This window comes from Ranitomeya variabilis, chromosome 1 (genome assembly GCF_051348905.1).
Source record: "Ranitomeya variabilis isolate aRanVar5 chromosome 1, aRanVar5.hap1, whole genome shotgun sequence".
In the NCBI taxonomy this organism is placed as follows: Eukaryota; Metazoa; Chordata; class Amphibia; order Anura; family Dendrobatidae; genus Ranitomeya; species Ranitomeya variabilis.
Window position 1 is genome coordinate 692,833,557 of NC_135232.1, and position 25,484 is coordinate 692,859,040.

A 25,484-nucleotide genomic window follows, 5' to 3' on the forward strand; every position below is an offset into this window, starting at 1 on the left:
GCTGACTGTGCTGCTAGTCTGACCTGAACACTTCCTCAGGCTGCTGGCAAAGGTAGCTTTGCCTCTACAGCATGGGAAGAGTGTAGGGGCCTTAAGATTGGTCCGATCCACCCAGCTTCAGATTGCTGCGAGCTACTTATCTAGGTAACTGGCCACACTCAGACTGCAGGGTGGCATGTAACCTAAGTGACAAGCTGTACACTACGAAACAAAATAAAAAATCACTCCATTCCTGATAGCAGAAGGCATGCTCATAGAAGAAGATGCTCATATTTACAAACACTTTGCAATTTTAACCACATAACTGGAGACAACCCCCTTTAAAACGTGCACAGACTCTTTATACAGTTCCCTTGTGACTCTCTGGTCATGGAGCGAGTCCGGCTTGTACTTGATCACTTACTAGGGACTCATTAAAAAAGGGTATTCCCATCTCCAAGATCCTACCCCAATATGTATTAGAATTAGTAATAATAATATTAGCAAATACCCCCAATTAGAAATGTAGTATAGTTTTTATAATTCGCTATGTTTCTTTCCTCATGTGCAGGCATTGCAGGACCTTCGGTATCCATGGTTACAACCACTATCAACTAGCTGACTGTCACTTCATCAGTGGACATAACCATGGATACTCAAGGTCCTGCAATGCCTGCACATGAGGAAAGACATAGCGAATCAGAAAAACTATACTACATTTCTAATTTGAGGTATTTGCTTATATTATTACACCTAGTGCATATTGGGATTGGAATACCTATCTCTATGATCCTGTTACTTACAACTGTCATAAGCATATGCACATCTCTACAAACAGTGCAGGGACATACAATGCACATTGTAGGGTTACCCTTGTCTACACCTCTACAAAATAATGTTCTCAAGGCCCCACATATATGGCAAAGTGTTCTGTGTATTGTGCTCCATTCATTATAAAGTCTTTGAGTTAGTCAGCCATTCTTAGAGCCAATGAAGTATCCCGCTATAGAGAACCTGCCAAAAAGCCTTTTTATACCTCCATATAATATCTAAAAGAATAGATTAGTGCACTGCTTTGTGTGCCCCATTATGCCTCCTACAAACCAGACGTCGTATAGAGTCATCATAATCCAATGTCTTATTATTGATCTAGGTGTTGGGGGAAAAGGGAAGAATAAAAAAATATTTTTTAAATTACCTTCTTCATTTTTTGAGTTCCTTTTCTTCTTTTTACTTTTTGTTGAGCTCCTTTTGACCTTTGAGCCACCTGAAGTTTGTAATTGTGTTGTCACGTCAGACGATTTACTCATCGATCCATCACTTAATACATTTTCTTTGGCTTGTGGGGCCACATCAGCTGGTCCATTGCTATTTGGCAAAACTTCAACGGACCCATTTTTTGGACCTGGCAGGGAAACATCTGTGGTTGCATCATTCTGAATGGATGGTGTTACTTCAGTGGCTCCATTGTTGGAGACTGGTGGGCATTTATTATTTTCGACAGATGTAGAATCATCGATCTCTTTATTTTGGACTGGTGGCAAATTGTTAGAATTCTCATGATGTTCCTCAGAGGTTTCACTCTTCTCATCTAGTCGGGGCTCACCAATTGTCGCCTTCTGGTCTGCTGGGGATGGTTGGTGTAGATTATCTTGAACCAAAGAGGAATTGTTAACCGATGTTATTTCGGTAGAAGAAACATGAACTGATCCTATGTCCATAGAAAGGAAAGAGTCAAGCAAGGGTTTTTCCTTCATTGTCAAATATTCAGCGGTTTCATTTTTCTGGTTGGGGGGAATATCCGTTAGAAATGTTGTCCTCTTTGAGTCTTCTTCATCTGGTTGACTTTGAGGTATTCCACATGTGGAATTCTGTGACACCATAACATCCTGAGGACATCCATTATTTATGGCTCCCGTATGGACATGCTTTGAGGCATCAGAATCATTAGAAAGTTCCTGATTGGCGTTCTCTTTTCCTACATTACTATTAGAAGTCTTTATGGTCTTATTTGGGTCTTCGGGTGTGATCAGGGTTGTCAATATCCCTTGTTTATCACCGTTTCCAACACAACTTTCTGAAGCTTTAATAGTCACATTGATATTTCCATCTACACCCGTGTTATCTACTGGCTTATTCGGAAGCAGGTCCTTTTGGTCTTTGGTGGTCTCAGTAATTTGAGTCAAGCGGGCGTTATTTTTATCATCAGAACTGGAAGGATCCTTTATTGTACTTAACGTTTTTAGGTCTTCACCCTTTACTTGCCCTGGTTTGCCTTTGTAAAATGGGACCAGACTTTATTTTTAGGCAGAAATTCACATCAAAACCAATACAAGCATATATAAAAAACAAACAAACTTAAGATTATGCTTTCATGGGGTTAGTGGACACATGCGTTAGTCATGCAGATCATTCACAAACGTCTATAAAAAAAATGAATTAATGTTCATGCAAATCAAAAAATAAATTTACAATAAAAACTGTCAAGAAAAAAAAAAAAAAAAACAGGTTCAGTCAAGTAATAAAAATAATTTTATTTTCCTTTGGCATAAAAGGGCTCTGCCTAGATTTCAATGAGATAAAAACGCCAATTCAATGAAGATGACCCATGACTTACACTCTTCTTTTTACATGGCATTTACGGTCCATGTGTAAGAATTTTTGGTGCCTATCGTAATCAAACTTTTGCAAAAATATACAGTTCTGACTTTGATAACTTTTCAATATCTACAGATTTCAACTTATCTACAAGAATGTATCCTGCAGAACAAGCTTTCTTGGGAAAATATATAAAAAGACTGAATACAAGCTCTTTTACACATTTATGATTGAGAATTGTCAATTTACCGCTTATTAAAAATCCTCTCTGTTCAAGAACGAGAGATGAGGAATTCTTAAACTTTATTTTGCACTGGTCTTTGAAACACTCTAGAGATCGCCGGTAACTTGCCTAGGAAACCGGCCAACTCTGCGCAAGGAGTGCACATTTGCAAGCCCTTTGCTGTAGATCTTGCCTATGCTGCTCTGGAGTTGTCAGGCTTGCTCGATCCAGGAAACTTTGGAGCCCTTACCCTCCACCAAAGCTGCAGAGGTCTGTAATAGTGATGAGCGAGTGTACTCGTTGCTCGGGTTTTCCTCAGAGTATTTATGACTGCTCGGAGATTTAGTTTTCATCACTGCAGCTGAATGATTTACAGCTACTAGCCAGGCTGAGTACATGTGGGGATTCCCTAGCAACCAGGCAACCTCCACATGTACTCAGCCTGGCTAGTAGCTGTAAATCATACAGCTGCCGCGATGAAAACTAAATCTCCGAGCAGTCAAATACTCGGAGGACACCCGAGCAACCAGTACACTCACTCATCACTAGTCTCTACTTGCAGCATTGGAGAGTGGACAGTTTGGGGAAGTGGCTCAGCCATGCCACCAACCTGAAATCTACATGAGCGCAGCACCTCCAGTAAGTGAGAGGCTGACAGGCAGAGAGCAGTGGGCTCCTTAAAGTGCCACTCCAGAATTATTTATTATTTCAGTGCTGGAGTGGTGCCATGAATGTAAGATCCATGCACATAACATCACGCTCACCAGCCACCATCTGCTTTTTTCTGGCTCGCCGAGAAAACACTGGAGCGATCCGGCAGGTCACAAACTGCTGAAGACTAACGAGAACAACGCCAATAACAGACAATGGCTCTTTAAGTATGAGACTAGGGGCAGTGAACTTACATTAGTAGCACCACTGCTGAGATTTTAAAACATTAATAGAAAAACAAAACAAAAAAAAAAAACAACTCTTGATTGGTGGAGGTTCAAATCCCAGGCCCACTTACCCCCAATGTTTGTTTAATTTAAAGCACAGCGTCCCTCTATTGTTTACACTGCCAAGTGCCATGCAAACAGTTGTAGCTGTACCTGGTACGGCAGCTTAATCCCATTTCAGTGAACTGGGTCCCAGCTGTTGTACCAGGCCTAACAATATGTATGGCACTGTGACCGTGTAAAAATTTTTAAAAAGGATCACTACTGGAAATTGATCCCCACTAGTCAAAAATTGATATCCTATTCTCAATACACATCATCATTATTTAAGTTATCAAACCAAAAAAAAAAAAGTTTTTATAATTATAAAAAAAAACAAAACAAATTAGGACTCATTGAAAGCTCTATATTGCAGCTCATAGAGAGGAAAGAAACCAGTAATTTGGGAAACATTTCTTTTTTGAGATCTGCAGAGGAATATGAAAATAAAATAAGCTTTGGCCAGTGAGTACACGAGGTCCATTTTATTTTTAGGTCAGTATCAAGACCGGAGACCCTGAGGTTTAACAGAACAAAAAAAACTTAGATCATCCTGGTAATTACCGATTCTTTAGATCAGTTAGATCAGACCTTGGAGGTATGGGCATTGTGACATGTTAATATGCATATGCAAGTACCCTCCCAAATTTAACTGCTTAGGGTCACAAATGAAAGGAGGAAACTATTTGCAAAAGAAACCAACACAATATCTTCTAGGGTAACGTAGTTTAAATCAGATTATATTGATAGGCACCATCTACCAATTGGACACTTATTGAGTGCTCTTGACCTAAATGTTTTTAATTTTTTTCTAAGTTGGAAAACCAAAAAAAAACCAACAACAATATCATGCACATTTAATTCATGCAGCATTATGTACAGGATTAGCATGTAGAAAACAGGAGCAAAGAAGCAAAAAGAAATTGGCATCAAAATTACATACAAATTACAGAGTATTTTTTCTGAAATACTTAATAAATTTGAAATATAATTTTTTAACAAAGCAAAGCTCACAAAATTAGAAAGGCTTTTGCAGGGCATGCAGTCCAGCTGAAGCAGGGCCCCAAGTCATTTGGTTAGTCTTTTTTAAAAGCCAAGCTTTCGAGATGCGTTTGCATAGAAGACTACTACAGGTTTTCCCAAGAACCTTTTTCAACTTTACCATGTAGATCACTACTTGAGTTCCTCTGAGAATCCTCAGGTTCTGATTTGCTTTTTGCAGTTTTACGGAGCTGGAAACCTTTTTTGATATCGGCCAGTAAAGCATCAATGATACAACCTTCTTCTAACTTTACTGTTCCTTTCCGAACTTTGTAACCAAAAGGCAAAAAAAAAAATAAAATTACAAAATGTAACAGTTTGGTTCAAATATTTGTTTGCTGAAAATGGCATAAAACGACAAAGTCAAACTTAATTTGGAATTCATTTTTCAAATTAATAAAATGAAAAATATTGTTAAAAGGGAACCTGTCACCAAATTTTTGCCATGTAATCTGAGAGCAGCCTAATGTAGGAGCAGAGACCCCGATTTCAGCGATGTGTCACTTACCAGTCTGCATTCTGCCATTTTGATACAATCATTGTGTTTTTTGGTCTAGCAGAGCTCAAAAGCTGAATTATGTATAACCCCGCCCACACCACTGACAGAAGGCTGCCAATCAGAGGTGGGGGCGTGGCTACACAGAATAACTTGACTAAGAGGCACAAGCAACCAAGTCCAGTGTTCAATATCTTGCGGATAAAACACTAATTTTATTGAAACAGCAACACACAGCCTAGTAAGTGACACATCACTGACCCTACATCATTTGTTTAAATTTTATCCTAAAACAGTTTAAATAAAAAAAAAAAAATTATATATTTAGGGGTCTGAGAAGCAAAATTGCCCCAAGTAAAATTCGGGGGAACTGCTGTGCATCACTCAGTGATTACTTATAAAAAAAAAAAAAAAAAAAAAAAACTACAATTACATAAAAAAAAAACAGGCCAATTTATCAGACTTTTCTGAATTATCAGATGTCAGATTAAGGGAGTTTCACTGTACTCTAAAATGCATAGAAAATGACAAACAGCCATTCATTACACCAACAAGGCAGGACCCACGCTTACAAAGTGACCCACGCTTACAAAGTGGGCAGAATTCCGAACATGGCAACCCCCCCCCCCACTCTAATGGCCAATTTGCCGCAAAAGCACATATGCCCAGGACTTTTCTGTAACAAAATTTTACAGCATTCCATGTAGCAAAGTCAAATAATCAGACTGTCTCCTGGAAAAAATTTGGAAGGGAGTTGTCGCTTGGTCTGTTGTACTACAACTTACTGATTTTTCCATTCTCTCCCTTCTGTCTCTTTGCTTCATCCTCCTCAAGTTGCTTTTTTCTTTTTTCTGCCTTTGCCACCTGCTCTTTTCTATCTTTATTTTCCTAAATGAAAGAAAACAATGAGGTAGATACATTTCTTAAAGCCAGATTTACAATGTATCACAGAAGCAAAAAAAAACAAACAAAAAACACACATTGATTGCAAATATTCTTGGGATATTTGTCATGACTTGTCAGCACCGTGGCTTGCCCTGTTCCCCGGATTACTTCTGATGGTGAAGATGCCGGGGCCATGTACCTTGCCTTATCTCCTGAAACCACCCTCAGTCTGTACCCTTCCAACTCTCAGGGAAGTGGGGAGTAGTAGTGTACCGTAATACACCAACTAGACTAACAAGGTACCGTATATACACGTATATAAGCCGAGAGGGGGAGGAAAGCGGCGGAGCACCGACAGGAGCTGGCGGCTGTGACATCATACTCACCCTCCTTGCGACGTCCCTGCATCTCCGCTGTCCAGGTGCAGCAGAGCTTCATGTGCTGAGCAGTCATGTGGTGCCGCTCATTAAGGTATGAATATGCACGCGTCTCCACTACCATAGGCGTGGAGTGCATATTCATTACCTTAATGAGCGGTACCATGTGACAGCTCAGCACAGGAAGAGCTGCCATCAGGACAACGGAGATGCAAGGACATGCAGCGACGGCACGAGGAGGGTGAGTATGATGGGGGAGAACAGGGGAGAGCTGAGCCGAGCCATGCATACAAGGATGGGATGGAGGGAGCTGAGCCATGCATACAAAATGGGATGGGGAGGAGCCATGCATACAAGGATGGGACGTGGGGGAGCCGAGCAATGCATACAAGATGGGACGGGGGAGCCATGCATACGAGGGGACCAGGGGAGCCATGTATACAACAGGGGTAGCCACACAGAGGAGGACAGTATGGGGGGGGCCACACATAGCAGGACAGGCGGGGGGGAGCCACACATAGCAGGGCAGGGATGAGGGGGACAATACATACCCGGCTTATACTCGAGTCAATGTTTACCCAGTTTTCTGTGGCAAAATTTGGTGCCTCGGCTTACACTTGGGTCAGCTTATACGGTAATACGAACAGGGATAAAGAATGCCAATCATACAAAAATATATACACATAAACAAGAGGTAAAACACCGGGCAGTGGAGGATGGGGGTTATACTAAGGTAGGAGAAAGGGAATTATCACACACTCAAAACCAAGCAACAGTCAAAGATAAATCAACTAAACGCTTTTCTCCAATAACCACCAACAACCTCCAGCCATGCAGCAAAAGCTAGCTCTGACAAATGCTAGCCAAGACTCAGATTATATAGGAGATAGGAGTGGCTAACAGTGCAGAGCTGAGCGCCTTAATGGAGGAATGCTTCTAGGAAGTCTCAAGTGAGCAGATTAACCCATGCACTGCTAAAGAAATTTACACCTTTGATTATCAAGGTTAAGTGCTTCTAATCAGTGCAGGAGAAGGAGAAATCAGACGCTGTGGTCTTCTGGCTCCTCTTTGTTGAGGTAAACTAGTGAGAATCTTCCAACCAAGCAAGGGCTAAAAATGCAAAATTTCAGGATTTTTTTTTTTTATGGTTGAGATTTCTGTACAATTTACTACATTCTAAGAATGGATCTGAACATATATGGACATCTTTGAACCAAACCACTTGTGTCAAGGTACCATGTTATTTTTTTGGAAAATAACCACACCAAGGACCATAGGGGTCATTGACCACCTTCCACTTGAGTTCACCAACATAAAAGTTTATCTATATTCGATATAATTATGAAGCCACAAACCTTCCTTGCTTTCAGAAAGTGGTCCCTAAATGTTTTCATGGTTCCAAAAGTATCTTCTAGTGAAAGTTTTGCTAGCTCTTCACATAAATAATCTGATAGTTTTTTTTTCTTCTGTGAAATATCTTCCAGCTGTTTTTCCAAGTCCTTAAGTGCATGGAGAGAGTCCTAAAAATATGTCAAGAGATACAAATTATTACTACTAAACATTTTCCTTTGATGTTGGAATTTCGTTAACAGTTTGCAGGTCATGGATAACGTGACTTCAGGCTCTCTGGTTGTAAAGTGACGACTTCAGGCTAAGTTTAGGCACCTATAACCACCATGTGTATGTGGTAGGCCAACACGATTACAATCCAGTAGTGTGCAATTGTGAAATGGAAATTACATTTTAAATCCCATTTGAAAACATGAACTTAAAGGGAACTTGTCAGCAGGATTATGCACAGTAACCTACAATGTGAGGTCGGCGCTATTCTACTGATTAAAATGATACCTTGGGTTGATGAAATCCGTCTTGTGGTTATTGTTTAATCTTTATTTTCAGTTTTTAGTTAAGGAGATTCTCATGCTCCGATGCGGCCTGTGGGGGGTCATCATGTGGTGCTTTGGTATTCATAATGCAGACTGCTGACAGGTCACTGATCCCACACTGACCTGCCCTCTAGTTTGCATAATGAATATCTGTACATACTGATGAAGAAAAAAAAAAAAAAAACACTTCTGCAGGCAGGTGCTAGCCGTGGCATCTGCTCTGCAGCATAATTGCATGTTTACTGTGTGGTTACTACATGTGGTTGAGCTTTTCCAGAGAAGTATTAAAAAAAAAAAAAAAAAAAAGTAAAATGGCCCCTTCCACGCCTGCGCAGTAGCACAATAGCAGCAATCAGATCTCAGCTATGTACGCCTATAGCTGCTACTGCGCAGGCAGCGCAGATGGAGGAATGGTTTTTTTCCTTCTCTAGCAAGATGGCATCACCAGCGCATGCACAATGGCAGCTATCGGATCTCAGCTATTTACACAGATAGCTGCTACTGTGCAGGTGTGGTGGGCACCATTTTAAAATTGTTTTTTTTTGTTACACTCTTCAGGAAAAGCTCAATCACATGTGGTAACTACACACTAAACATGCAATTATGCTGCAGTGCAGATGCCATAGCCGGCACCTGCCTGCAGAAGGTTTTTTTTTTTCTTCGCTATGTACAGGTATTTATTATGCAAACTCAGGGTAGATCAGTAAGGGACCAGTGACCTGTCAGCAGGCTGCATTATGAATACCTAACCAGAGCACCACATAAGACCCCCACAGTCGGCTGAGCGCAAGAATATCATTAAGTAAAAATAAAGATTAAACAACAACCACAAGACGGATTTCATTAACAGGTATCATCATATTCAGTAGGCGCTGACCTGACACTCTATAGGTTACTTTGCCCAATCCTGCTGTCAGGTTCCCTTTAAGTTGTATCCACCGCTTTACAGAAACTCAGAATTATAGTGTCATTATCTTAAGGATATGCCATCAATGTTAATGTCCCGGACATCCCCATCATCATGGCCAATTAGTTTCTCACACTATATGTATGTATTTTGGCCTAAGAATCTTAGCAATTGTTTTTCATTAAAAATTTTGCATCATTAGACGTTTACATAATTTGTCTCTCTGCACATTACTAAAAACTGCAGAAAGAGATTGTTGGGTAGGCTCAGTCTGACAGGCTTTTAGAATCAATTGTGTGTGTTTTTTTTTCTGGAGGCGAGTAAGCACAGACAACATGAAAGTTGAGCCGAACGTTGATGTGGCCATAAAACAGCTGAGCAGTCACACAGGTATAGCCAATACCAATATTAATGAGTGCTTCTCTCAAAATTGGGGAAAGCTTATGAAGAGGTGATAGCAAAATATGGAAAGTTAATCCCAATTAACCCAAGGCCATCCAAACCCAATGTTGATTTTTACATTAAAAAAATATTGAGATTGTCCCCTACGTAGCAGCACAGCACACTGCAGACCCACTAGAAAACAAAAATCAGATCAGATTTAAAGAAAGGAAGTAAAATAAAGTTGAAGAAAGTTTAGTTATTGCCAGTTTTTTTTCCCCATTCAGGACAAAGGTTCAATTTGCCCAGTATCTATATCCCCTAACCAAGGCAGAGTGGCATGTTGGCATCTCGCCCCTTGCACACAGCACCGGCCCCAATAACTTTGCCCCGTATATAAAGGACACAAACTAACGTACAAGATTCCTAAACTTAAAATATTAGCTCAGGAGATACAATAAGTGAGGATATATAGGACTTTACGCTAAATACAGACCTGAACACACTTCTCGTACTGTTCTCTCATGTCGCTGGAGGACTTGGAGAGCTTATTCTGCAGATCGTTTAATCTTTTCAGATTGCTACTTGTTTCAGAGTAAATATTTTCTATGTTGATTCTAAAATGGAAAAAAAAAAAAAAGGAGCACGTCTCAGAAAATTATGTTCTTGAACCCCCACCCCCCAAAAAAAAAAAAAAAATTTCTATAACAGCCACCCCACCAGCTAACCAGTGCCATTTACAGTACTGGTACATTTCTGGATCCAATCAAGCATAGAGATGATTGACCTATGGCAATGCTTTTGCGAGGCAAAAAAAACACAGCAAAAAAAAAAAAAAACTTTGTAGTGGGAGCTGTCACAATGAAGACAGGGATGAGAATTAAAGTGTTGAATTTTTTTTTTTAAATAAATGTTTGTGGTTTTCTACACCTACTCATACTTGTCTTCATTGTAACAGCACGCATCATATCTTTTTTACTCCGAGATTGTTTTAATGAGCCATTCTGTCAGCTTCAACGGATGGAGTGTGTGTAGTTATATAAAACACACTCATACATACACTGCTCAAAAAAATAAAAGGGAACACTGAAATCCCACATCCTAGAAATCAGTGAATGAAATATTCCAGTTGTAAATCTTTATTCATTACATAGTGGAATGTGTTGAGAACAATAAAACCTAAAAATTATCAACGTAAATCACAACTAATATCCCACGGAGGTCTGGAGTTGGGATGATACTCAAAATTAAAGTGGAAAATGAAGTTACAGGCTGATCCAACTTCAGTGGAAATGCCTCAAGACAAGGAAATTATGCTCAGTAGTGTGTGTGGCCTCCATGTGCCTGTATGATCTCCCTATAATGCCTGGGCATGCTCCTGATGAGGCGGCGGATGGTCTCCGGAGGGATCTCCTCCCAGACCTGGACTAAAGCATCTGCCAACTCCTGGACAGTCTGTGGTGCAATGTGACATTGGTGGACAGTGCGAAACATGATGTCCCAGATGTGTTCAATTGGATTCAGATCTGGGGAATGGGCGGGCCAGTCCATAGCTTCAATGCCTTCATCTTGCAGGAACTGCTGACATACTCCAGCCACATGAGGTCTGGCATTGTCCTGCATTAGGAGGAACCCAGGGCCAACCGCACCAGCATATGGTCTCACAAGAGTCTGAGGATCTCATCTTGGTACCTAATGGCAGTCAGGCTACCTCTGGCGAGCACATGGAGGGCTGTGTGGCCCTCCAAAGAAATGCCACCCCACGCCATTACTGACCCACTGCCAATCCGGTCATGCTGAAGGATGTTGCAGGCAGATCGCTCTCCACGGCGTCTCCAGACTGTCACATCTGTCACATGTGCTCAGTGTGAACCTGCTTTCATCTGTGAAGAGCACAGGGCGCCAGTGGTGGATATGCCAATCCTGGTGTTCTGTGGCAAATGCCAAGCATCCTGCATGGTTTTGGGCAGTGAGCACAACCCTCCTCTGTGGACGTCGGGCACTCAGACCATCCTCATGTAGTCGGTTTCTAACCGTTTGTGCAGACACATGCACATTTGTGGCCTGCTGAAGGTCATTTTGCAGGGTTCTGGCAGGGCTTCTCCTGTTCCTCCTTGCACAAAGGCTGAGGTAGCAGTCTTGCTGCTGGGTTGTTGCCCTCCTACGGCCCCCTCCATGTCTCCTGGCCTGTCTCCTGGTAGCGCCTCCAGCTTTTGGACACTATGCTGACAGACACAGCAAACCTTCTTGCCACAGCTTGCATTGATGTGCCATCTTGGAACAGCACAGTATACTTATCTTCAGGTGCAGAGCCCCCAGACAATCTGTCCACTGATCGTCCAGACATCATAAAATTAAAAAAAAAAAAAAAAAGGCAGCACTCCATTGTTCCAATATAAAACGTGCAGGGTTTAATCTACCCACATGTCTGGGCCTGATTTTGTAAGTTTTCCCACTGACAAAGACATGAAGAGTCTATAATTTTATAATTTTAAGGGTAGATTAATTTTAACATTGAGACACAGAATATAAAAAAAAAAAAAAAAAAAAATCACACTGTATAAATTATATAAATGTATTTGCATTTTGCAGTGAGGAATAAGTATTTGATCCCTCTGGCAAACAAAACTTAATACTTGGTGGCAAAACCCTTGTTGGCAAGCAAAGCAGACAGACGTTTTTCGCAGTTGATGATGAGGTTTGCACATATGTCATGATGAGGAATTTTGGTCCACTTCACTTTGCAGATCATCTCTTAATCATTAAGATTTTGAGGCAGTCGCTTGTCAACTCGAAGCTTCAACTTCCTCCATAAGTTATCTATGGGATTAAGGTCTGCAACTGGCTAGGCCACTCCATGACCTAAATGTGCTTCTTTTTGAGCCACGACCCATTTTTAATGTCCTGGCGGAGGGAAGGAGGTTGTGACTCAGGATTTTACGGTTCATGGCTCCATCCATTCTCTTATTGATGCGGTGAAGTAGTCCTGTGTCCTTAGCAGAGAAACACACTCAAAACAAAATGTTTCCACCTCCATGCTTGACAGTGGGGACGGTGTTCTTTGGGATATAGGCAGCATTTCTCTTCTTCCAAACACGGCGAGTTGAGTTAATGCCAAAGACCTCAATTTTTGTCTCATGTGACCACAGCACCTTCTCCCAATCACTCACAGAATCATCCAAGTGTTCATTGGCAAACTTGAGACGGGCCTGCACATGTGCCTTCTTGAGCAGGGGGACCTTGTGGACACTGTAGGATTTTAAACCTTTACGGCGTAATGTTTTACCAATTGTTTTCTTCGCGACCGTGTTCCCAGCTGCCTTCAGATCATAACAAGTTCCCCCCGAGTAGTTTTAGTCTCACCTCTCACCTTTCTTATGATCAAGGATACCCCATGAGGTGAGATTTTGCATGGTGCCCCAGATCTATGTTGATTGACAGTCATTTTGTATTTCTTCCATTTTCTTACTATTGCACCAATAGTTGTTTCCTTCTCACCCAGCATCTTACTTATGGTTTTGTAGCCTATTCCAGCTTTGTGATCTTGTCCCTGACATCATTAGAAAGCTCTTTGGTCTTACCCATGTTGTAGAGGTTAGAGTCTGACTGATTAATTAAGTCTGAGGACAGGAGTCTTTTATAAAAGGTGACCATGTAAGATAGACGCTCCTAATCAACTCGTTACCTGCATTAAAAACGGCTAACTGGTCTGTAGGAGCCAGAACTCCTAATGGTTGGTAGGGGGATCAAATACTTATTGCTCACTGCAAAATGCAAATACATTTATATAACTTATACAAGGTGATTTTCTGGATTTTACTTTTGATATTCTCTCAATGTTAAAATTAACATACCTTTAAAATTATAGACTGTTCTCGTCTTGGTCGGTGGGAAACATGTCAATCTCCACAAGGAGAAACGGTACTTCTTGACCAATGGTCGGACGCCTCTCACACAGCCAAATCAGATCTCCGCTTTGCACTGACGGGGGGCAGTACCCCGAAACAGTGTCTGCAAATTGAGATTCTGGTTTGGCTATTATCCTAAGTCATGTGGCAAGGCTCAACATTGACTTGTAGGATTGCTACCTTCCAATAGGTGGCATTAGAGTTCTAGTTCTCTTCCTCTCTGAAGAGACAATTTGCATAATTAGCATATTTCCCAGAGAAGCATTGCGGCTTTAAGTCTCCTCATCTCGACATGCTTAGCATGTCGATCTCCGCAAGGAGAAACGATACTTCTTGGATATTGGTCAGTGGGCAAACTTACAAAATCAGCAAGGGATCAAATACTTATTTCCCCCACTGTGTGGGTGTAAAATATATCTCTATCGCTCTGGCAAAAGATAAGAGACCACTGCAAAATGTTCAGTTTGTCTGATTTTTGTCTTTATAGGTATATTTCTGAGTAAAATATAAATTTTTCATTTATTCTATAAACTACCGACAACATGTCTCCGAAGTTCCAAGCAACACATTCCAGGGGTTTTCAATGGGGTTCAGGTCTGGAGATTGTGCCCATGACAGGGTTTTGAAGTGGTGACCTTTTAATTTTTGCTGTCTGGGTGTGTCTGTGTGTCTGTGGTCAAAATACTATCAATAGAAATGATACCAAAGATGTCCAGTAACAAAAAATATATAATTTACTGGTCTCAAGAAAAAAAAAAAAAAAAGTCAATACAACCCAATACTTCTTTACAAATTTGCCCCAAAATGTATCGGTTCAATAAGAAAAAAAAAAAAATCTATACCATATGGGTATTGCTGAAAAATCATATTGACAAGTAGTTTTCAGGAACACTTTAAAAAATATAGTAAAGCGAAGTTAGTTGAAAACTAAGGCCGGGGTCACACTAGTGAAGCGATGGCTGGGGGACCACCACGGTGCATGAAGACTACTGTACACAAGATGAGGTGCAAACAACAAAGGGTAGATTTATTGGGAGGCAAGGAACGAAGTGAATGAGGAAGATGCAATCAGGGGTATACAATGGCAAGAGACACTTTACAAGAGTTATAAACTTTATCTTGTCCGTAAAATAGCACGGTGCTCCAACTATTACAGACTCAAAATATGTCTCACAAGCAAATTTAAACAATAAAGAAATAACGATGCTACTCTACATATAACCTCCCTGGCCTTTACTAAGCAGGCCACATGGCTCCCGTGTACGGACTACTGAAGCCTACACTAGGCCCTAACAGGTGCACCAAACAGGAACAGACTCACGGTGATGTTGGGGACTCAGGTCCAGTCCCAGGGGGGCCCCCAGCAGTCTAATATGGTGGTGCGCACGGCTTTCTGTCAGCTCTGTGAAGCGTGGTCTTCTCCTTGCTTCTGGATCCTAGGGATGCTCCTGGAAACTAAATCCCTTTCTCAGCATCTTCGTGGCTTCACAAACTAGCACAGAACAGCCACCTTTGTCGTACCCGGAAAAGTCTTGCAAATTTCACAAATACACTCCGTCCCAGGCTGTGGGACTTTTCTTGTAGCAAACAGCACAAAGTTCTCTCAGTAGCAGCTTCAGCTCACACACACAGTTCAGGCTCAACTCCTCCCCTAACTCTAGAGCAGCTCATCTTCACAGTCTATAGCAGGGGGAAGCAGACCATTCCATCACACCAGACAGTGTGTCACTGTCCATAGCAGCACCACCCTCTTACATTAGCATAGAATAAGGATGAGTGTTATGCGGATTGTACGTGTAAATCGCCCAAGTCTCGCCAATGCATATCTATGGGCGCGAGAAAAAACTCAGACACCACACGGACCATCAGTGTGACTTGCGAGAAAAACGCACATATTTTCCTCATTTCAGCCCATTGTGCCATTAAATTAAATGAAGAAAAGCAGTGAGAAATGTGAAGCCATACGCATGTCATACGGATACATAGGTGCGAGAAAATTGCATCATCGCATTGCAAACGCATTACACATGGATAACTATACAGAGAACACTTGTGCGACTCTCAGCAGGGAGACTAGGACCGATTTTCCATACACTAAGTGTGACCCCGACCTAAAACTGAAGCTGCAAAAAAAAAAAAAAAAAATCAAGCCCTTATACTTGTACAGCCATGTTGATGGAAAAATATGAATGAGGTATCTTGAAAAAAGGCAAGGTAAAAACAATAAATAAAAATGTATGCAACAGAAAGCAGTTAAAAATTGTTAATATGCAGGGGCGTAACTACCGCGGTCGCAGCGGTCGCCATTGCGACCGGGCCCCGCAGGTCAGGGGCCCCGGGCCGGCAGGTCTGACCAGGGCCGGGCTGGCAGGTCTGAGCAGGGCCGGGCTGGCCATCGGGCACTTCTGGCAAATGCCAGAAGAGCCGATGCCAGTAGTGGGCCGCTGCACTGTTCCTCCCCCGGAACCCCCCCCCCCAGTGCCGACGGCGCCGCCGCATTTAACTATACCGGCGTCTATGACACCGGTATAGTTCAATGCAATGATGGAGGAGAGAGCGTCACCTGACGCTTCCTCTCCCATCATTCCCCGCTCTGCCTCTGACAGTACACTGCAGGTGCGCGATGACGTCATATCATCGCACACCTGCAGTGTCCTGGGCAGACTGCAGCCGCCGGGAGCAGCGCGGGCAAAAGGAAAGGTGAGGAGAGTTTTTTTTTTCTTTTTAACCGGACTGTGGGGCCATTATCGGGGGGGGGGGGGGGGGGGGGATGAGATGAGATGTGGGCTGCGCTCTATATACCACTGTGCGGGCTCTGCTGGATATACCACTGTGCGGGCTCTGCTGGATATACCACTGTGCGGGCTCTGCTGGATATACCACTGTGCAGGCTCTGCTGGATATACCACTGTGCGGGCTCTGCTGGATATACCACTGTGCGGGCTGTGCTGGCACCCAACACCATGTTGCAGTGCAGGAGATTCCTGCAACAGTCCGAGGCATATCTAGGGGAAGGTGGGGGGGGCCCATTTGGAAGTTCGCACCGGGGCCCATAACTTTGTAGTTACGCCACTGTTAATATGCCATATTTTTCGATACAGAACCAACTAGCAGAAATGCTCGGGTAACATCTATGCAATTTGTCTCTTCAGAGAGCAGGACTAGAACTCTAGCGTCACCTATTGGAATCAGGGATCCTAAAAGTCAGCATTGACTCTTTAAAGAGCCTTGCCATGTCAGAATCTCAATTTGTTGACATAGCGAAGAGACAATTAAAATTTTTACATTTTCCAGAGTAGCATACATTGCTTATAAGTCTCTTCATTCTGACATGCCAGCCTTGGCAAACTCCACAAGGAGAAATGATACCCCCTAGATCCCAGTCCAGAGCCTCTCACCTAGCCACATCAGATCTCATATTTTACACTGATGAGGGGAAACACCATGCCTACAAATTGAGATTCTGGTTTGAATTTTATCCCAAGTCATACTAACTTTTAGGATCGCTGCTTTTAATAGGTGGTGCTAGAGTTCTAGTCGTCTTCCTCTCTGAAGAGACAATTTTCATATTTAATTTTCCAGAGTAGCATGCATGGCCTATAAGTCTCCTCACTATGACATGCCAGGCTTGGCTTGTCACTCTCCACAAGGAAAAATGTTACCCCTTAGATCTTGGTAACATCTATACACTGTTCTTACCCAGCAGCTTTTGAGACAGTCTCAAGGTCATATGGAAGTTCAAGAAGATCTGTATAATTTGCTTCAATTTCCTGAAATAATTGTAAAATACGTTATGTACATGAAATGCAGTCCTGTGCAAGGTGATGTCCCAATGTATTATAAATATATATTGTAAGAAGGCAGCGGAGCTTACCTCGAGGATATGGTGCAGAAGAGTAATTCGTGTTTGATTGGCCTTGGTCTCTGTTAGCTTCAGTAAGGTATTTATCTTGAAGCCATTGGCGTTTCCAGTGTGACTTCCCTACATAAAATTTTTTTTTCTATTTTAAGCTCCAAAATTCTCAACTTATAGAAGGACGTAAACCAACTTTTTTTCTGAATGCCATAAATAAATGTTTGATACCTACATAGTTTAAAAAGTTCCCAACTTTTAAGACGAGTTGACAAAAGACCGGAAGCCTATGACTGGCAAGAACGTCTGAAAAAGACCCAAGACATTTAAAATGAGCAGCTCCTAAAATCAAAACATTACATAACTGAAAAAAAGAAAAAGTCACAGCACACGGACTATTACCATCACAAGCCTTGCTGACAACTTCCACCTTGGGTCGTAGCATTTCCAGCATTAGGGTACATTCTTCACATGCCAGCATGCATTCGATCCGGAGCGGATAGCTACAAATGGAAATAGATAGGCTGAATGAAATGGTCATCTTAGGTTTACAACATAAGAAAACTGGTGGTCTCCGACCCTCCTTTATGCACAACTCAACCCATAAGTAGAGGAGGCCCACAGGCATTGTGCCCTATTTCCTTCCCCCTTATTATACAGCTCAGAGTTTGTTAGGTCACTGGCATGGATAAAATTCTTCCAAGATTTGATGGGACTGGCCCAAATTTTTTTAAAAATTTCCAGCAAATTTGGAAATGCACTAGGCTGAAACAAGCCAGGGTATGCAACCCCCATCCAAAAGTGTGCTGGTCAGTCTGAATGGCATGGCACTGGTTAAGGAAAGTGCCAGTGACTACTGTGCCCCCTCCCCTTTTTCTTCCTCCCTTCATTTAGTCCAGGGTGGTTCACCCCTCTCCCTCCCCTTTGTTTAGTTTGGTGGTATGGCCCCTCCTTCCCCCTTTACGATGGCCAATGGGAGCCTGGGGTGTTATGTCAGCTACCCACCCCCTTTACCTGATATATTAGTGAGTTGGCAGCCTGGATCCTCCTCTTTCCCCGGTGCTTGTCCTGCCCTGTGTTATTTTTAGTGATGAGTGAGTATACTCGTTGCTCAGGTTTTCCCAAGGATGCTCGGGTGATCTCAGACTATTTTTTAGTGCTCGGAGATTTAGTTTTTGTTGCCTCAGCTGCATGATTTACAGCTGCTGGACAGGCTGAATACATTAGGGAATTCCTAGACATACAGCCATTCCTCACATGTATTCAGCCTGTCTAGCAGCCGTAAATCATGCAGCTGCGGCGATGAAAACTAAATCTCCGAGCACTAACAAATACTCGGGAAAACCCAAGCAACGAGTATACTGGCTCATCACTAGTTATTTTAGAATAAAAGTCACAGCGGCTGTCTCCAACAAAGGAAGCACAAGAATGTTGTGGCTATGTAGGCTGACTTGCCTGTAGTTTTACAGGGCATTTGGCTACTGGTCTATTGTAAAGTTAAAGTGCTTCCTTTTTACTATTGCTATATATATTTGATAAAAAAAAAAATGAAAGCTGTGACCAATCTCATCCATCATTTTGTTGTGTTTGTCAGTTATTTAGTTGAGATTCTGGGAAATGGTGGGAGAGGATTGGTTGGGGGGGGGGGCGGTCTCCGCAATCTGGTGTTTGAAGCTTGCAGGGTGGTCTTGGGGGCAGAAATTAATGTTCCTATTTTATCAACCAAAATGTCGTCAAGCACACTGGATGCATCTCTTTTACTGTGTCAAGTAGCATACGAGACTAAAGGGGTATCCACCCTCAAATCAGTCAGGACAGACATGAATTAACTTGGACTGAGCTTTGAGACAAGACTCACACAGTCAGTTTTTTGGGGGGATGGGGAGAGATCTCACAAACCTCAAACTTCTAGTTCATGAATGTGACTATGGTTAACATTTTTTGCCCATTAGTACTTTTAGGCCATGTTCACACTTTGCGGGTGACCTCTGCGGGTTCTCCCGCAGCGGATTTGATAAATCTGCAGGGCAAAACCGCTGCTGGTATCCCTGCAGATTTATCGCGGTTTGTTCCGCGGTTTCCGCCTATACTATTGATGCTGCATATGCAGCATCAATAGTAATGTTAAAAATAATAAAAATTGGTTATACTCACCCTCTGATGTCTGGATCTCCTGGGCGCTGCACGCGGCGCTCCGGTTCCAAAGATGATGTGCGAGAAGGACCCTTCGTGACGTCACGGTCATGTGACCACGGCGTCATCACGGTCATGTGACCGCGACGTCACCGCAGGTCCTGTTCGCACAGCAACTCTGACCGGCTGGCCGCGTGCAGCGCTGAGAGGCGAGTATAACATGATTTTTTATTTTTATTCTTTTTTTTTACCCCAAATATGGTTCCCAGGGCCTGGAGGAGAGTCTCCTCTCCTCCACCCCGGGTACCACCCGCACATTAGCCGCTTACTTCCCGCAACGTGGGCACAGCCCCATGCGGGAAGTAAGCGGTTCAATGCACTCCTATGTGTGCAGAATCGCAGCGATTCTGTACAAAGAAGTGACATGCTGTGGGTTTTAAACCGCTGCGTTTGAGCGTTTTTTCCCACAGCATGTGCACAGCGGTTTGCAGTTTCCATAGGGTTTACATGTAAATGGAAACGCTATGGAAACTGCTGCAGACCCGCAGCATCAAAATCGCGGCGGTTCCACGGTAAAAATCGCAAAGTGTGAACATGGCCTTAGAGATCTTCAATCTTTAGCTGATCACCCATGAAGATAACGAACACTAAGCTACTTACTTGGAAACACCAAGAAGCAACAAGTAGAACTGATCGGCATCTGAGAGCTTGGATTTATCTTCTTGGAAACTTTTTATATTTTCCACCTACAATTAAACAAAGATTACAAAAAAAAAAAATTATAGTAAGTGTTGACTTTTGACTTTTTTTTTTTTTTTTTTTTTTAAACTGGGCTCCGGACCAGACGGGCATCAGAGAGTATGAAGTCCATCATTTGGGGCATTAACATGAATTAGGTGAATACTAGGAATGAGCCAATCTTTTGAAACACTCTTTACCTCAAGAAATGCACCAGTCTGGCGGCAAAACGCGTTGGTGAATAAAAAAAGCCTTGTTTACACTCTCTGGATTTAGAACTTTCTGTGAGCAGAGCCCACACTTTGTGATAGTAAGGCAAAACAAATTGTTACCTGGACGATACGCTCCTCTAGTGACGGGGCTACACCTCAGGCTTCTAAAAGGTGTTGTGTTCTTACAAAACTAACAGGTGAGCGCTAACATCACCCTAACCCCCATCACGCTCTTTACGGTATTGTCCTGTGGGAATTTGTCCCATAGAAATTTTCCCCATTTCCTTTTTTTCACATGTAATAGCATGCAGGTACTGAGTATGTCACCACGGAACAGACAGACCAACAGTTGAGGGGTTTAATAACAGGAATAAGGTTCTCCTTGCAGGGAGGAAGCAATGGAAAATAACTAGCAATAAAACAATGCAAAAATACGGGAGTTAAACAATATAACAGAATTAAGCAGGATTTCTTGAAAAAAGAACACTTATCAGTCTGAAGATGACTTGCTTGGAGGGTCGTCTTCTCCAACGTAGGCGCCGAGAATCAGCGGCACTTGTCGTCCCTCTGTGGTCCGTGGGCAGAGTAGTCTCTGAGAGCCTGCTGCCTGGGGTTTCGGGAGTTATTGTGGTATGCACAGGCTCTGAGTCTTTAACTTTTACAGCACAGCCAGAAAATCAGGGCTCCGCACTGTTGTCTCTGTACCAGGAAAACAGGGGCTCTGCACTGTTAAGTCTCTGTACCAGGAGTCAGTGGCCAGGGTGTCGTAGTCTCTCAACGGGTCTCAAAGCGCCCCTCTCCAGTCACAGCAGAGTCCGCTTTATGTACTCACAAGATGCAGTCTTTCTGGGCAGTCTCTACAAGATGCAGTCTTTCTGGGCAGTCTCTACAAGATGCAGTCTCTTTCTCTCTCTTCTGGAGCGCAGCTGCACCCTGCTCTGCACGCTGCTCTGTCTCCTGCGTGCGTTCCTTTCCCGCTCTCTGGCTGCTTCCTTTTTGTCCCCATCTACAAGTCCCCCCCCTAGGGAACCTAGGCACAGCTCAATGGTTCCGGGCACAGAGCCGAGAAGGTAACCTCCCCCAGACTTTTCTTGTGCTTTTAACTCCTTACACACACAAATTTTCTTCACTTCTGTGGTCTCACAGACACACTATTTGTACAGTTTATTCAGTGTTTTACAGTTTTCTCTCCTTATCTTTGCAGCCAAGCTGTGACGTCTTCTCACTATCCAGATTAACCCAAAAACGGCTGCTGCATTTCTCGTTTTTGCTATTAAAAATAAACCTTCTGAATTGGCTGCATTATGCCATGTGATAGCAACAAGGCATGATGGTCACGTGTTTCAATCTTAACTAGATTGGGTTAAGCGAATTAAAAAAAAAAAAAAATTCTACCTGTGTCAAATTGATTTGCTCATATACAATACATATGCAAATTTCAGATTTTGCTGCATGGATATAGTATTAGAAAAAAAAATTCGTTTGCTCAGATCTTGACTTTCAAAGTGCAATATAGGAGAAGACATTTCCCTTGGAACCCATTTCAAAATCATAACTTTTTAGTAATTTAAAATCCTGAAGGACCAAAACATTTTGGGTAGGATGACCCCCAAAATGTTAAGATATTGACTGATACTTTAAAATTCCTAAGATTATCGGAGTAGTCTGGGAGGGAGCCCATGCCAAATGTAATTGGGGTGCGGAGTCTATACATACAGTTGTGCTCAAAAGTTCACATACCCTGGTGATTTTGGCCTGAAGTTGACACAAATGGGTTTGAATGGCTACTAAAGGTAACATCCTCACTGATGACCTGTTTGCTTATAATCAGTGTGTGTGCATAAAAGCTGAGTGAGTTTCTGGGATCCAGACAGACTCTTGCATCTTTCATCCAGTCACTGATGTTTCTGGATTGTGAGTCATGGGGAAAGCAAAAGAATTGTCAACGAGTATACAGGAAAAAGTAGTTAAACTGTATAAAACAGGAAAGGGATACAAAAAGATAGCCAAGGAATTGATAATGCCAGTCAGCAGCGTTCAAACTGATCAACAAATGAAAAATCAGGGGCTCTAAAAACAAAACCACAGTTAGGTAGACCAACAAAAATGTCGTCCACAGCTGCCAGGAAAATTGTTCTGAAAACTAGCGGTGTGGCTGTTTCAAGATGCACAAGAAGGAGGCACTTGAAGAAAAATGGGCTGCATGGTCGAGTTGCCAGAAGAAAGCCATTACTGCGCAAATGCCACAAAGTATCTCGCCTACAATATGCAAAACAGGACAGACAAGTCTCAAAACTTCTGGAACAAAGTAATTTGGAGTGATGAAACCAAAATTTAACTTTTTGTCCACGACCATAAACGTTACATCTGGAGAGAGGTCAACAAGGCCTATGATGAAAGGAACATCATTCCTACTGTAAAGCACAGAGGTGGATTGCTGATGTTTTGGGGATGTGCGAGCTACAAAGGCACTGAAAAATTGGTCAAAGTTGAAGGAAATATGAATGCAGCATGTTGTCAGCAAATACTGGAGAAAAATTTGCACTCATCAGCCCGAAAGCTGCATATGGGATGTACTTTGACGTTCCAACGTGACAACGATCCAAAACACAAGGCCAAGTTGACCAGTCATTGGCTACAGCAGAACAAAGTGAAGGGTCTGGAGTGGCCATCTCAGTCTCCTGACCTCAATATCATTGAGCCAATCTGGGGAGATCTCAAGCTCCAGTTCATGTTAGACAGCCTAGGAATTTACAGGAACTGGAGGCTTTTTGCCAAGAAGAGTGGGCAGCTTTACCATCTGAGAAAATAAAGAACCTCATCCACAACTACCACAAAAGACTTCAAGCTGTCATTGATGTTAGAGGGGCAATACACGGTATTAAGAAATGAGGTATGTAAACTTTTGATCAGGGCCATTTGGATGTTTTGGGTTGTCATTATGATTTAAAAAGAGAAAACACAGTAGTTTGACAATAAGTGGCTTCACCCAACCACTAACCATGAGTGGAGAAAAAGTTTTGGTGTTATTCATATTCTCTGAAAAAAAGCCAAGAAAGTAAAAGTTCTGCCTGGGTATGTAAACTTTTGAGCACGACTGTAACTAGGGTTCTCTTGAGAAGACAATTCTGAGGGTCAACACTCCTTTATGTTCAGAAATTTGATAACTACCTTATGGAAATTTTACAACCATAATGACAATACACAAAATACATTGCCCCCCCTTACCTCGTGTTTTTCAGGTAGCAGCTTGAGGAATTGTTTTAAAACTTCAATATCAAACTTTGAACGATCTCCTTTTTCAATCAGCCCAATTATTTCTTCATTGGGACTAAAAAGATAAGAGTTCATAGTTATAAAACATTTTATTTTTACTTTGATTCAAGGAGGACAAAACAACCCTGTTTAAAAGGACATGGAGAATGGTCACTTTCTGCCAATTGCACTTCCAATCTGAGTTGACCCAAACAAGCTACTCTCCCATTTAGGGGTGTGTATGAACAAGAGTATTGTAATTAATTCCACTGTCTTCATGGACACATATGTAGCTGACTTACCATCTAAACTGCTTCAAAAATATGTTCAAATTTAGACTTTTTTTAGGATCCAAAAATGAAATCTGAAAAAAATAAATAAATAAAAATTAAGAAATTTAAACCAGGCACTATTGGTAACCAGAGGATGTAGTACGATACCTCTTTTGGCGGCTTCTTTGCTGGTGTTGCCGCTTTGTCTTTAGCTGTTGCTTGTGGAAGACAGAAGAGCTGCTCGATGCTTGAGTAGTTGAGTTCTGGAGTTTCTTCAATGGTGTTTGATGAAGACCACAAAGACTGACCATCTTAAAAAAAAATTAAAAAAAATTTCAACCCTTCACATATTTGTGTATGACAGATACAGTAATTAATTCTTATATCACTACAAATGGGATAAACACGCAGAGGACGTACCTTTGGCAATGTTAGGAGGTAGCTTCTGCCAATTCAATTTTTTCATTTTTAATGATGGCTTGTTGACTTTGAAGCAGGGTAGCCTCGTGTAACCCAAAGAATAGCCCATGTGTGCAACAACAACTTCTTCACCAAAGCCTCCTGGAGGTGGTGGAATCATTCCTGGAGGAGGAGGTGGTGGAGGTGGGCCACCAGCTCCTGGAAAAGGTGGTGGTGGGGGTGGAAACCCACACATGCCTGGTAGAGGTGGTGGTGGAGGTGGGCCACCAGCTCCTGGAAGAGGTGGTGGTGGTGGAAAACCACACATACCTGGTAGAGGAGGGGGTGGAGGAGCGAAACCACCCATACGAGGGAAAGGTGGAGGAGGCGGTGGCATTCCCCCCATTCCTGGAAAAGGAGGTGGTGGAGGTAATCCACCCATACCAGGAAACGGAGGAGGTGGAGGTGGTGGTGGAGGCAATCCCTCCATACCAGGAAGGGGAGGAGGGGGAGGTGGTACCGGAGGGGATGCCAGAGAACCTGGAAATCCATCCAAGCCAGGAAGAGGTGGTGGTGGCGGCGGAGGCAACACCCCTATGGTGGGAAGTGGGGGAGGTAGAGAAGGTGATGGAGCAGAATGGTCCCCATGCAATGAAGGAAGAGAGGGAGGAGGGCTTGCACATAAAACAAATGGAGAAGTCTTTTCAGTTTCTGAAACTGGCATTTCCTGAGAGTCCTTTGAGGATTGATGGGCAGATAAACCCTCCTTACAAGTCTCTATGGGTTTGTCTGTCTGGATACTCTTGTGCATCTTTTCCACATGTTTATCTTTGGTTTTTTGATTACTTTGTTTCTTGGAAACTAAAAGTCTATCCATGACCTCCTGAAGGTTGTTACTTTTGCCTGTTCATAGGAAGGAAGAAAATAAATTATATAAAAGAGTCTAAAATTAATTCCAGTGAAA

General features: G+C 42.4%; 1 protein-coding gene across 4 annotated transcripts in view; it reads right to left on the reverse strand.

The window, feature by feature from the left end:
• INF2 (inverted formin 2) overlaps nucleotides 1–25,484 on the reverse strand; it is a 99,310-nt gene that overhangs the window by 8,400 nt on the left and 65,426 nt on the right. For all 4 annotated transcript variants that reach the window (XM_077266521.1, XM_077266537.1, XM_077266548.1 and 1 more), the window contains 14 exons: nucleotides 24,542–25,423; nucleotides 24,290–24,432; nucleotides 24,152–24,213; nucleotides 23,823–23,925; nucleotides 20,305–20,390; nucleotides 17,914–18,014; nucleotides 17,747–17,817; nucleotides 17,533–17,640; nucleotides 17,358–17,428; nucleotides 10,247–10,367; nucleotides 7,932–8,096; nucleotides 6,100–6,202; nucleotides 4,940–5,086; nucleotides 1,178–2,254 (listed from right to left, as the gene is read on the reverse strand). In XM_077266521.1, coding sequence (XP_077122636.1) covers nucleotides 1,178–2,254; nucleotides 4,940–5,086; nucleotides 6,100–6,202; nucleotides 7,932–8,096; nucleotides 10,247–10,367; nucleotides 17,358–17,428; nucleotides 17,533–17,640; nucleotides 17,747–17,817; nucleotides 17,914–18,014; nucleotides 20,305–20,390; nucleotides 23,823–23,925; nucleotides 24,152–24,213; nucleotides 24,290–24,432; nucleotides 24,542–25,423 — 3,240 coding nt within the window. The remainder of the gene's footprint in view (nucleotides 1–1,177; nucleotides 2,255–4,939; nucleotides 5,087–6,099; nucleotides 6,203–7,931; nucleotides 8,097–10,246; nucleotides 10,368–17,357; nucleotides 17,429–17,532; nucleotides 17,641–17,746; nucleotides 17,818–17,913; nucleotides 18,015–20,304; nucleotides 20,391–23,822; nucleotides 23,926–24,151; nucleotides 24,214–24,289; nucleotides 24,433–24,541; nucleotides 25,424–25,484) is intronic.